This window comes from Nyctereutes procyonoides, unplaced genomic scaffold (genome assembly GCF_905146905.1).
Source record: "Nyctereutes procyonoides isolate TBG_1078 unplaced genomic scaffold, NYPRO_anot_genome, whole genome shotgun sequence".
Classification (NCBI taxonomy): domain Eukaryota; kingdom Metazoa; phylum Chordata; class Mammalia; order Carnivora; family Canidae; genus Nyctereutes; species Nyctereutes procyonoides.
The window spans coordinates 6,065,652-6,079,777 of record NW_026575129.1 but is presented as its reverse complement, the minus strand read 5'-3'; the positions used below and the strand labels follow the sequence as shown (position 1 = coordinate 6,079,777).

General features: G+C 36.5%; 1 protein-coding gene across 2 annotated transcripts in view; it reads right to left on the bottom strand.

Moving 5' to 3' along the window:
- The window catches only part of ATG10 (autophagy related 10), a 213,127-nt gene that overhangs the window by 190,111 nt on the left and 8,890 nt on the right, over window positions 1-14,126 (bottom strand). For both annotated transcript variants that reach the window (XM_055342228.1, XM_055342227.1), the window contains exon 2: window positions 11,351-11,470. In XM_055342228.1, the coding sequence (XP_055198203.1) occupies window positions 11,351-11,458 (108 nt within the window). In that variant the 5' untranslated portion in view covers window positions 11,459-11,470. The remainder of the gene's footprint in view (window positions 1-11,350; window positions 11,471-14,126) is intronic.

The following is a 14,126-nucleotide window of genomic DNA, read 5'->3' as shown; positions in this document are numbered from 1 at the left end:
GCCTCACAAGGCAGGGCTTCAAATCTTCTTCTCCAAAAAAAAAAAAACAACTTTGAAACTGTTCAAAATTGCTTAAAAAAAAAAAAAAAAAAAAAAACATTTCAGGGACACCTGGGTGGCTCAGCGGTCGAGCCCATCTGCCTTCGGCTCAGGGCCTCAGGGCGTGGTCCCAGGATAAAGGATCAAGTCCCTCATGGGCTCCTGCAGGGAGCCTGTTTCTCTCTTTGCCTCTGTCTCTGCCTCTCTCTGTGTGTCTCTCATGAATAAATAAATAAAAATCTTAAAAAAAAAAAAAATTTCAGGAACCAAGAAATCAACCAAAGTCAAATAACATATTAAGAAGGACTTATTCATGAAACACTGTTGAAATTTGGTTATAAACAGTAGAAATCTGCAGCACTCCTGCTTGCAGCTACTGCCCTCTGTCCTAGTGGTCTGGGTGGGTGTTCTCCCTGGATCACAGCTAGGACAGTTTTAAGACCAGAGAGGCTCAAGTGATCCAGAGCTGAAAATGAAAGAAAATATGCCCTTTGGCAGTGTCTCTAATAAAAGTAGCAACCTCACTAGCAAGTCTGAGGTAGCCACCCCAGCTAGGACAAGCAACCAACCAGAGACATAAACAGAAAGGTAGTAGAAAGGTCCTGGTAATGAGAGACCCACAGAGGGACTTGAACTCTGCCAACACCCCTGGCTGCCTTCAGCTCACGTGCCCCAAGGAAACCAGGCGGTCTTCATGTCCTGGGCTGATGGTGGGGCTGCAAACAAGCACAGAGGACATGAGAGAGACCAGAAGCCAGGGTAGACTAGGGCTCCCCAGCACATATAGATCCTTCAGGCAGATAGAAACCTTACTCCACCATTGACACTCTGGGTGTTGGAGCATAACTCTGACCAATCAGAGACCACAAAGCTATGCATAAATATAATGTTGAGCAAAAGAAGTGATGAGACTCAAAAGGGTACATCTTTTTTAGGCACAAGCTGTGTATGCTTAGCAAAGGTGCCTGGACTATATCCTGAAATAACGAAGAATCACTGAAGGATTTAACCAGGGAGTAATGGATTGGAATTATATTTTATAAGATCACTTGGTAGATCAGAAGGCAGAGGGCAAGATTAGACGCAGAGAGCAGAAATAATAACCTGAACCAAGACAGTGGCAATTGCAAGGAGAGCAAAGGATGAGAAGGTAAGTGAGTATGAACGATGTTGAAAGGGGGAATAAACTGACGGAGTGGTCCATCAGGTTAGGTATTGAGGAGACAGAGGAATATAAAAGCCTTCAGGTTCATGGCCTGAGCCAGAAGGATGGTGGAATCACCTACTAACCAAAGAAGTCAAATGAGGAGGCTGAAAGATGATGAGCTCAATTCTGATTATACTGAGCTCAAGGTTTACAGAACTCTAATGTGTGATAGTGTTTATATCATTAAACACAGGACCACTGTGGTTCAAAAACCTGAGTTCTCACTCCAGTTCTAGCTCAAACTTGAGCAAGTCGATTGTTATTTTGGTGCCAAAGTCTATCATTTATTCAAGTTATCTTGATACAAAATGAAGAAAATAAGACTGCCCTATTTACTTACAGGATTGTCACAAGCATAAAAAGAATGCTGTAAAACAAGAATACATTTGATTGCTGCTATAGCACACAATTTATTCTGGAAATTGTAACTCAGATGATCAAAAAGAAGCCCTAAATACTGGAAAAGAAACCATATTTTCACTATGTCAGATGACATGGAAAGCATGAAATAATTATTTTTAAAAGTACTAGAAGTAAAAGACGGTTCATTTAGGTAACCAGTTTCAAAAGATACCTAACAAAATCAATCTTTAAAGTGGAAACTTATCAGGGTACCTTGATTATGGCGGCTCCATAATTAAGCAAATGACTCTTAATTTTGTCCCAGATCATGATCTCAGGATTTTAAGAGTGAGCCCTGCTTTGGGCTCTGTGCTGGGGGTGTGGAGCCTGCTTGAGATTCTCTCTCCCCTCTTCCTCTACTCCTTCCCTCCCCACCTCTCTCTCTCTCATCGTCTTAAAAAATATTAAAATTAAAAAAAAATAAAGTGAAAACTTACTTTTTTCCTAAAAGGTAAGACAATGTTATAGATATGTAATTAAACTCCAAATTTATAAATTTAAAAGAATAATCATTAAAATCCCAATTGGGAAATATACATATGAGGGAAATTCACCAAAACAACTACAACCGTACTAGAGTATGATTTTTTATTATTTTTTTCTCTATATTTTTACAAATATCCATGATCATAATAATATTATCTATAGTTGAAGGCCTTTTCCAAGGCTTTGGAAATAAGCATTTTTCAGTTCAAGTTAAAAATAACTCATAATAGGTCAGAGCAAAAAGGTAAATTATTTAAAGGGAGAGAATGGCTCTCCAGACAGCAAGATTTGACTGTAAGCTGATGGCAACCAAAAGAGACTGGTCAGTCATTAAAACTTAAAAAAGAGAGAGAGAGAGTGAGAGAGAGAGATCAGTGAAGGAAGCATTGGCAATGTCCACAGCACAGTTCAAGAGAGAAATTCTTACCCTACAAATCTAAAATTGCAACTTCTCCTCAATGGTAAGACTACCCCTATTGCAGAGCAAGATACATGCCACTCTCAGATTATGCCATTAAATATCTCAGTTATATAGCTATAGATGAGAATTTGTGCTTATTCTTTGCTTAAACAATTCTGACTGGCCTATCCACAAAACAAAAATGAGTCATCGCGCAGCCCAGGTGGCTCAGCGGTTTAGCGCCACCTTTGGCCCAGGGCCTGATCCTGAAGACCCAGGATGGAGTCCCACATCGGGCTCCCTGCATGGAGCCTGCTTCTCTCTCTGCCTGTGTCTCTGCCTCTCTCTCCCTGTGTCTCTCATGAATAAATAAATAAAATCTTAAAAAAAAAAAAAAAAGGATCATCATGACAGGAGAACTCCAGTTTACTTGACAATTCTATTTATTATAAATTAATAAATTAGATTCTATATACACTCCTCCCCCACAATATATATATGAACTTTAGAATTTGAGGGTAAGATCTTGGGTTTCATGAACTCACCACTATAAAGATAACTCTCCACAAGGCTTTTGAAAATACAGTCTACCATCTTTCCCAGTAAACCCAAATACCACTGTTAACTGAGAAGGTGCTTTAATTGTTAAATATGCACAATTACTATCACTATCTAAATTTTAATTTATAAATTTTTAAAGTATTATTATAGCTTTTCTTTCTTTGATACTCTTGATAATCTTTAAAGTGATGTTCAAAATTCACAAGTGATACAACCTGTTCTTCTTGAAATGATTGCTTAAGATTTGCATATGCTTAAGTGACAAATCATATCATAACACACAATAAATTATGAATGAAAAATCTAGTGTAACTGACTATGATTCAATGTTTATTACAAAAACACAGCATGCTGCTCCAAGTGTAATTTTCTTCTAATCTCCAAAGATAAACTAAAAAAAAAAAAAAATCTACTTTAGTCTAATCAGGAGATTATACCAATACAATATATTTAATCTTTATCTAGTGACATTTGAGCCCAGAAATAATATTTCATTAACTCAGAGTGGATGGCTGAAACAAATACAGCATTACACCAAAATTTAATAGAAGTAACATGCTCACAACTTCCCTAAAAATGATTATAATATAGTAATAATTTATTTTAAATAAGCTGAGGAAAAAGAAGAAAAGCAAAACTGAAGTATTTCAAACCAACAAATGTGGTTATTTGTTACTCACATAAAGCAACATGGTATCTAAGAAACCTGTGAAAACCTGTGAAGAGCTATTACATATCTCTCACTTGAAAAAAAAAAAGAAACCTGTGAAAAATGTCTATTTCTTTTAGTAAACCTTAAAATTGTCATTTAACTTTAGCAGAGAATCTATCTAAGCATATTGTGTACACAGTTCTGGAACTTGGTTGCACAATAATATGAATGTACTTTACTGAACTGTAGATTAAAAATGATTAAAATGGTAAATTATATGTTGTGTGTTTTTTACCACAATTTTAAAAGATTCTAGTTACTTATTTATTTGGGAGAGAGAGTGAGTGCACAAGCATGGGGTTTGGGGCAGAGAGAGAGAAAGAAGCACACTCCCAGGACCCAGAAATCATGACCTGAGCCATAGTCAGACGCTTAACCAACTGAGTCACCCAGGTGCCCAGTCATAGTTTTATTTTATTGGTAAAGATTTTATTTATTTGACAGATAGAGAGAGCATGAGAAGGCGGAGGGGCAGAGAGAGAAGCAGACTCTCTGCTAAGCAGCAGCCTGATGTGGGACTTGACCCCAGGACCCTGGGATTATGACCTGAGCCAAAAGCAGATGCTTAACCGAATGAGCCACCAAGGCACCCAGCCGTAATTTTAAAAATAAATCTAAAACTTTTAGAAGTTTTAAAAATGTAGAAATAATGTCTTTTGAATCTTTTTCTGAGTTCATTCATTAATTTTAATATATAATGAGAAATAAATTTAGGTACTGATTTGAAGTACTGATAATTTTAAGATGGGGGGGGGGAATGAAAGCCATGTTAATTAAATTGAGATATGTTATGTCATTTTATATATGCTAGAGATGCTTTAAAACACTATGTACCTGGCTGTGAGTTGATAATTGTGGGGGCTAGGCGATAGGTACATGTGAATTCATTACCCTATTTTCTTTACTTTTGTACCCTTGAAATTTTTTTATAAGACATTAAAAATAGGGGCACCTGGATGGCTCAGTTAGTTAAGCACCTACCTTCGGCTCAGGTCATGATCCCAGGGTCCTGGGATGGAGCTCTGCATCAGGCTCCTTGCTCAGCAGGGAGCCTGCTTCTCTCTCTCCCTCTGCCTGAGGCACCGCCTACTTCTGCTCTCTCTCTGTCAAATAAATAAAATCTTCAAAGAAAAAAAAAAAAGACAAGACATTAAAAATAAGGACATCTGTGCAAATAAGCAAAGTGTGAAATTCAGGAAGGCAGCAGATTGATGGGAAGGACAAGGTGGGTTTTCTACCAAGCCACAGTTAGAAGATGGCATATAGTAAAATACAGAAATACTTTACAATCTATTTTTAAAAATATGAATTTGATATAATTAGAATAATGTTGAAGGATTTTTAGGAAAAGTAATGTGAATTTAACCAGAAAGACTACTAAAAGGAAAAAATTAAAAAATCAATTTAAATTTCTAAGAATAAAATGAAATTGTAAAGTTTTACTCTCTCTAAATTAGGAAATAAGCCCTTTCAATCAGCTGTTCCTAAGCTGTAAAGAAAGTAATCAAAATATTTCTGGTGTGTTGCTATGTAAGTTTCAAAATATAATCAAGTAGGTTTAACTAACGATAGAATTAATTGGGGGGGCTTTAATTCTTCTTTAACAATAACATACAAATAATCTAGTATTAACTGTATAAAATCCAATATCAAGATTTGTATACTATTTCATTTACAGTATCTAAGTATCTCTCTTCCTATTTTTGCTATACAAAGGTGAGAGAAAAAAATTGAAAACCGATAGGAAATTATTTTATCAATAACCTATGAAAAGTCAAATCACAGGACTGAGCTCCTAAACTAATGTATTCATATCTAGTAGGTAAAAACAAAAAAAACCAAAAAATTTAGAAGGCAAGTTGTTCTGAAGTATTAAACTCTGCACAAATCACCAAAGGAGATCTAAACCTAAAATAAGAACATTTGTAATTATTACTAAATTCTGTGGTAAAGAGTAAATTATGACAAGATAGAAGAAAAGGAAGCATGTGTAAAATACACAAAAGAGAATACTATCAAATTCAAACCTATATATATATTACCCATATTCAGTACATAACAAGATTTTGCCACATTTCCGTCTCCTATCCCTGATTTGTTTTTTATTTTGTTAAGCTAAATTGGTGTCACTTTATACTTCTACTCCATAATCAAATATCCCTAGTTGTCTTTAAAAAGATCCTTTTACAGCTGATTTGTTTGAGTCAGGATCCAAATAAGGTTCACAAATTACATTAGGTTACGTCTCTTGAATTTCTTTTAACCTAGAGTAGTACTGCTCAAAATATGGTCTGAGCTGCTGCCAGTTCAAGAACTAATTGTTGTCAGTCCAAAAACTGTCACCGATCCTCAAAAGGTCAATATGATAAATTCAGAAAAGAAACATAAGGACTTAGAAACTTTCATACAAAACATCCAAGTACATGGTCAGTGGACCTATGACTCTGAATCAGCCTGCTGGTCATCATCCTCCCATGTTGACTCACATATAACCTGAGCTGCACACTGGTCCCCTCTTCCCAGAAAGGTTTTTTTTTTTTTTTTTTTAAGAGAGTCGGGAACAGGTGGCAGGTGCAGAGGGAGAGAGAGAGATAATCTATATATTTTTTTAAGATTTTATTTATTTATTCATGAGAGACACAGAGAGAGGCAGAGACAGACAGGGGGAGAAGCAGACTCCCTGAGGTTAGCCTGATGTGAGACTCAATCCCAGGACGCCGGGATCATGACCTGAGCCAAAGGCAGACACTCAACCACTGAGTCACCCAGGCGTCCCAGGAGAGACAACCTAAAGCAGGCTCCACACTCAGCACAGAGCCCAACACGGGACTAGATCTTACGACCCTGAGATTATGACCTGAGCCAAAATCAAGAGTCAGACACTTAACTGAGCCACCCAGGCACTCCCAGAAAGGTTATTTTACAAACAAAACTACCTTGGTCCTCAATAACAGATAGAGGTGCAATACTCTCCTCATGTCTTTACCTAACCATTAACTTTTTAAGTAAATTGGGTCAGTAGATCTTTAGATTTCTGTATTTCTCTATTTGTTTCCTGTGGTATCAATTAACTTGGTTCTCTATCACTTGACTTCCTAATTGATTCTATTCAGGCTCAACATTTCGGGCAAGAGTATTTAATGGATAATGCTCTGTGATTTCTGTTATAAAACTTGAGCAACTATATATTATCTAGATGTACTATTTTTAGTAATACCATGATTAATCAGTAGGTTCAGGTGATGATAGTTAAATCTCTTCTTTGTAAATTCCCCATCAACCTTTTACCTAATAGTTTCATCCACTGATTACTGTCACCTAATTCATTTCATTAGGGATTGAAAAGTAGTGATTTTCTAATTCTACCATCCTTTCTACATTTATTAGATGGAATTCTGGGGGGAAAAGTTCCCTTATCAAATTAGTATATTTAGTTACCATGAAACACAGATAATACAGGAAAGGTAAGGTAAATGCTTATTTCTTTTCTTTTGACTAACAATTTTCAAATCAAAAATATTCAATGAGTTAGCAAACCCTTCTACTCCACTCTATCCTGTATTTGTTATTCTCTCTCTCTCTCTCTCTCTCTCTCTCTCTCTCTCTCTCACATTATGAACTGATGCATTTAAGATACTTGTATTTCAGAGGTGCCTGGATGGCTCAGTCAGTTAAGTGGCTGCTTTCAGCTCAGGTCCTGATACCAGGATCCTAGGATGGAGCCCTGCATTGGGCTCCCTGCTCAGCATGGAATCCATTTTTCCCTCTCCCCCTGCCCCTCCCCACCACCCTACCCCTCTGGCTCATGCTCTCTTTCCCTCAAATAAATAAATAATATCTAAAAAAAAAAAAAAAGATACTTGTATTTCAAGCAATTGCATTTATCATTATTTGCTACCTTTTGCTCTTCTTATCCTGAAGGACTCAGAATAATACACCAAAGACCAGCACATTATATTTGATGCTAAATAGTTTTTCAGTATTTTCTGAAAAAAAGAAAAAACTAAATTTCACTTATAGCATTATTTCTACAATAAAAGACATTGAAAATTTCAAACAACCAACTACAAATCATAACCATAATACGACTTTCCATGTGTCAGAAACTGTACTAAATTCTTTGAATGTAAATCCCATTTAATCTACACAACTACCAAACTGTATGATGGGTATTATTTTTATTCCTATTTTACAGGTAAAGAAAATGAAGTTTGGGGACCTTAAGTCTCTAAGTCCAAAAATCCAGCTGGTAAATGCTAGAACAAGGATTTGTAGCCATGTCTAACTCTGAAGTCCATGATCTTAATGAATATCTTTACTATCTGACAGACCATTCTGTTAAACAATGGCTCTCAACAAGAGTATACCACCTTCCTGAGGGGTATTTATAAACAAATCTGAATGTGTGATTGACAACATATGACTCTTTAAAGGAGGCTCTATATATAGGAATAAACAAGATCCTTTTTAAAAATAACTTTCAGGAAAAAAAATAACTTTTAAGGGCAGAGGGAGGCACTACAAGATCTACAAGCAACCATTTAAGGGTAATACATTCACTTTCTTGACTACAGTGAAGGTTCATAGGTCTCTCTATACACGTCAAAACATCAAAGTGCAGCACTGTTGTTTCCCAATTATGTCTCAAGATAACTATTTTTTAATAAAATAAAATAAATTTCTGGAGCCTATAAAGTAAAACAACCGTATAGGTATTCTCTCTAAACAGTCCCACAAAAAGACTGAGATAAAGACTGAGGTTTGTAGGAAGTAAGCAAGTGACTGATTCATAATTTCCTTCGCAAAAGTGGTACAGCACTGCAGAAATTAAGTGGCAAAAATACTAACCTCTCAAAATTCAGAAGAGAGGTATCTGCTTTGCTGACAGCCCCCTTTACTAATTCAGATCAATAGTGCGCACTGAGGTAGCGCTTGGTAAGAAACCACAGTCATATCACACACACACACACATCTCAACCCAGAAATCATCAATTGGCCACTCATACTCCCATATTATATACCACTAGCATGTTGGGTTTGGTCCTATTTTTGAAAACTCTTATTAATTAGTCACCAATATTTGAAAATTTAGAGATTTCTCCCCCCAAAATATTTTACTTTTCTTAAAAGGTCTGGTAACCCTTGGGTCCATGTTCCTAAGCTGGTAAGAAGACAAACATTCTGCTTAGCCACAGGCCTTAGGACTCAGTGTCCATATTGTCTTGTACCCGGCAGCTTGATCCGTTTATGTTACCATGCCTGGACTCCAAGGCTTTTGAGTCTGTAGTCCTTGCCCTAAGGTTACAAAGATTTTCCCCAGTGTTTTGTTTTGGTACTATTTATGGGCTCATCCCCACATTAAAAAAAAAAAAAAAAAAAAACAATAACAACAACAACAACAAAAAACCTGTCCTTAATTAAAGGTACAATTCTAACTCTGCAGGGTAGGTAGTTTTCCTAACTCAGCAGGCAGTGGCAACAAATATGAAACCAGACATAGCCATATCCATCCCTGAGGCACCAGCCAGACAAGAATAAAAACAAATCCTGGAAACTAGTTCTTGGCACACTAGTTTCAACAAATTCAGTGAAGAAATTTTTTTTAAGATTTTATTTATTTATTCATCCAAGACAGAGGCGGAGACATAGGAAGAGAGAGAAGCAGGCTCCATGCAGGGAGTCGAATGTGGGACTCAATCCCAGGACTCCATGATCACGCCCTAAACTGAAGGCAGATGCTCAACCACTGAGCCACCTAGGCATCCCCAAGTGAAGAAATTTCTAACAGATATTTTTATTATTTAATGAATCTCTCTCCTGGAGACCTTCCCCAGCACCCTCCAATGTGTGTGCACGCGCGCACATGCGCGCGTGTGCGCACACAGACACACACACACACAGTCTCAGCTCCCTCCCTAACCTTCTCCTCCCCTATTCTACTAGATCACTGAAATGGTAACTGGAGTATCTATTATTCTAGCTCCAGTTTAAGACAAAAGAAAATTCCTTGGGGTATCTGGGTGGCTCAGTGGTTAAGCATCTGCCTTTGGCTCAGGTAGTGATCCCAGGGTCTCGGGCTCCCTGCATGGAGCCTGCTTCTCCCTCTGCTTGTGTCTCTGCCTCTCTCTCTGTGTCTCTCATGAATAAATAAAATCTTTAAAAAAAAAAAGAATAACCATATAAATTATTACAAGTCAAAAGAGATCAGAAACCTACATTCCTTCAATGAATTAACAGCCAATATACATTTTTTTTTAATCATTATATATCAGGGGATCCCTGGGTGGCTCAGTGGTTTAGCGCCACCTTCAGCCCAGGGCGTGATCCTGGAGATCCAGGATCGAGTCCCACGTCGGGCTCCCTGCATGGAGCCTGCTTCTCCCTCTGCCTGTGTCTCTGCCTCTCTGCCTCTCTCTCTCTCTCTCTCTCTCTCTCTCTCTCTCTGTGTGTGTCTCTAATGAATAAATAAATAAATTCTTAAAAAAAGATCATTCTATATCAGAAACATTGATATTAAGTTACGATGAAGACAATAAAAGATAAATAAAAACTCAAACATAATAGCAAACAAAATTATAAAACACTCGGGAAAAAGCTTAATAAAAGGTGCTAATAATAAAGTCATGTTATCCTGGAGCAGGAGATACCATAGGGGCTTATGAACTGTCCAACCACTAACTTAAAGAGTGGAGCTGGTGTCTCCCATGATACCCTCTGAACCTCACCCCCATGATAGCTTAGCTGGCACAAAAGAGAAATCATGGCCTCTCTCTCCAGTGATACTGTGGATCAGATCAAGACCTGCATTTCCCTGGCTTAGCTCTGAATCAAGGAATCAGCTCAAAACTATTCACATATCTCAGAGTTCATATAGCAAACAGAGCCAATAAGCAGAAAATTGGGAATTACCACTTTTTTAGGAATCAGATTAAGACATCACATAGAGAAAACTTATCCTTTCAGAAAATTATCTCAAGGAACTTTTAAAGAGATTTTTGCAGGGAATCTTACTAAGTGTATGTGTGGAAAGAGATAAATCCATAGGCCTTTTATATTATTATTATTACTTAATAGAACCAAAAGAAAGAATGCTTTGGAATGTGTTTACATTATTAAGAAATTCTCAATTAATTCATTTCTTAATATTTCAGAATTTGTGGTTGTTTGACTATAGTTTGGTTTCAGGATTATCTTTCCACTCTCTGGACAAAAGTACTTTCCTAAGAAAATTAATAGTGTAAATAAATGGTTTGAAGCACCACAGAAGCATCTGTTTACATTCAGATAATTAATATGCTAAGCATTCTTATCTATTAAATTAAAGCAGGTCACCTAAGGACTTTTCTAGATAATACTTCATTAGCCTAATTATAATGAGTATATATAGTTGAAACAATAAAATGGACATCTGTTTTAAAATATTCTTCAATTTAAGCCTTTTACTAAATCAAACTAGCTTTCACACATTAGTTTCAATTACTGAGGTTTTATATGGCCAAAAAAAACCTTCATTAAAATAGAAAATAAAAATTTCTGTTCTTACCTTTGAAGTTCTCCATTCCCAACCATCACCTATCTGCTGTGAATGTTTAATGAATTCTGCACAAAAACGCTGGAACGCTTTTTCTCCAAAGAACTCATCTTCTTCCATATTAAATGATAACTGCAATATAAAAACTAAGTATAAGCATCAGCTGTAGAATGAATGCTAAAAGGAATTCTGCTAAATCACTTACTTCTTTAAACAAACCAAAATTTGGGACATAGAATGGAAAATATCCTCAGAGCCATTCCAAAAAAGCACTGTTTCCATCATTCTCACTCTATCCCCATTTTTTAATCAGAAAGAAAATGTGATCAACATGAAAACTTAAAACCTAGATTTATAACAAATACACATCTACAGTTCAAAAAGTTAAATATATCCATAAATTTAGTTTCCAGAGCTTAATCTTATCTCACTTCTTCTAAGCTAATGCTTCCAAACAATCTCCTCAGAGCATCCTTCTCTACTTTCTACCTTACTTAGCTTTTATATAGATAGTATGGCAGTGCTTAGTAGAGCTGAGCTGTTCTTCACACATTTTTAGAGTTCAACTCACTAACAATTGATGTTCTAAAGTCTGAAAGTTTTGTTTTTCAAGGTGTAAGGTTATGATCACCTAAGTAATTACCTACTCTATCAAAATCCATAAATGTAACAAATCAAGCAATAACCACATGTGTTAATATATAAATCCAAAACATGAACCACTATTTATAAGAAGAGAATTTAGAACTAGAAGGAAACTGATAGATTATGTAGTTCAAGACCCTTAATGGGAAAAGTTAAACCAAGTGAATTCCCACATTCTCCTCATTGGTGATAAGCACCATCAGGAAAACTAGCACTTGTTGATCGCTTACTTTGTCAAGCACCCCGCTAAACACTTTACATATCCATTTAATCTTCACACAACCCAAAGACAGTTGTTATCTCCATTTCCCAAATGAATAAGAAAAAAGTAATCTGCTCAAGAAATGCAAATAAGAAAGGATTCAAATGCCTGTTTGGTTCCTCAGCCAATGATTTGTCTATACTAGTTGATTTTCAGTCCAGTGTTCTTTCCAATTACTGAAATTTAGTAAGACTTATACAGAAATGTGTTTTTTCACCAATAAACAAATACTGAATATTTACACTAGGTTCTTTGCAGGTGAAGGTTATACAATTTTTTTAAAAAATTATAAATTTATATATATATATAGTCCTTGCCTTATAAGAGCTCACATTGTAATGAAGGGACATAAGCAATAAAAGTCATTACAGTAGAAACTCTCTTAACCAACCCCCATTCAACCAACATGCCAGGTTAACTGACATAATATCCATTCCCTTGGTAAACATTGATGCCTACAACATTCTGATCATGAAGTACCTCTGCTCCCATCAGTTTAGTTTAAGTTCAAAACCACATCTGTATATTATAAATACATACTTTAATTAAATGCTATACAAACCAAACCAATAAAATACAAGTAAAAAAGAAAAACTGTTATTTCTATGACTTAATGCCTTGGAAAGACTTTATAAAGGTAAGTCTCTATAAGAAAAACAAACTATTATTGAAGTAGGCATGGACAATGCAACTGAAAAGAATGGTGGGGGTGAAAAAACATACAAACCTAGGATTCCATGCTCAGATTACTACACAAACGGCTTAAGAAATCTAGAGAAACGGAAAATCTAGAAAACGCATTCTGCACTCAGTGTATTCATGAAGGAACAATGAATTCCATTCAAGTACCCATCTCTACAAAAATCCCTTGACCATACATGAGACAACTGACAAATGTATTTCCATTCTGAGTCGAAATAAAATGTTTCATGTATACATGAATTTTTTTTAACTCTTGCTTTAATCAACTGTTTCAATTAATTGCTCAACTCGCAATCCTGACAGCATTGGAAAACAGGACTTCTATTTAAAGTATATACAAATGATGGAGTCCCTTACAAAGAGGGGATGGTGTGGGAGGGTGTGTGGGGTGGGCGTGAAGATGAATCTTTAAGGTATATAAGAGTTTTTGTAGCACAGATTGTCAGTGGGTGAAGCACAAGGGTTAGAACAGTGGTCCAAGCAGGGAGGATGGTATGAACAAAGGCAAGTTAGGGTGAAGAGAATTCTAAGTCCGATCTCACAAACATGATGCAGAAAATGTGAAGGTGATGGTAGAGATAGTCCAGTCACATTCAAGTTAAACTTGTCTGCCCTCTATTGGAGCAGAATGGCAGAGGAAAGGCTTCAAGGGTAAAGATTGAAAAGTTTATAAACTTCTTGAAGGGAGACTTATGTGCCTGCCACTCAAGAGTTTGGACTGGAAGGCTGTGATTACCTTTAGCAATAGTCAGCTCCCCAGGGACAAGAACCCGCAGGGAGCTGAACTGAACACATGCAAAGTTCAGGTTTTGCTGGGTTGATTCAACGGAAGGAAGGATAAGGGGAGGAGAAGGAATAAAATATGTTCATGAGAAAAGCTCAGAGTTCCAGATGAGGTACGAAAGGAAAGATATCAAGAGAAGGTTGAAGTGGCTGGGAAAACATGGTGGTATCAAAGAATATTAGATATCCACAACAGCTAAGAACAATTGTAGCAAAAGGAAAGAAAGAAGACCAAGAAGACACTGAGACTTTAGAACTTTAGGAGGTCTTAGCAAGTATGTAAAGTAACTTACAGAAAAAGGTCACTGCAGCTCAGGAAGTTTAGAAAACTATGAGGCTTGTGTTTGCTGTTTTCCACGTGGATGCTGAAGTCACTTAGAATTATCTGGAGAGTTG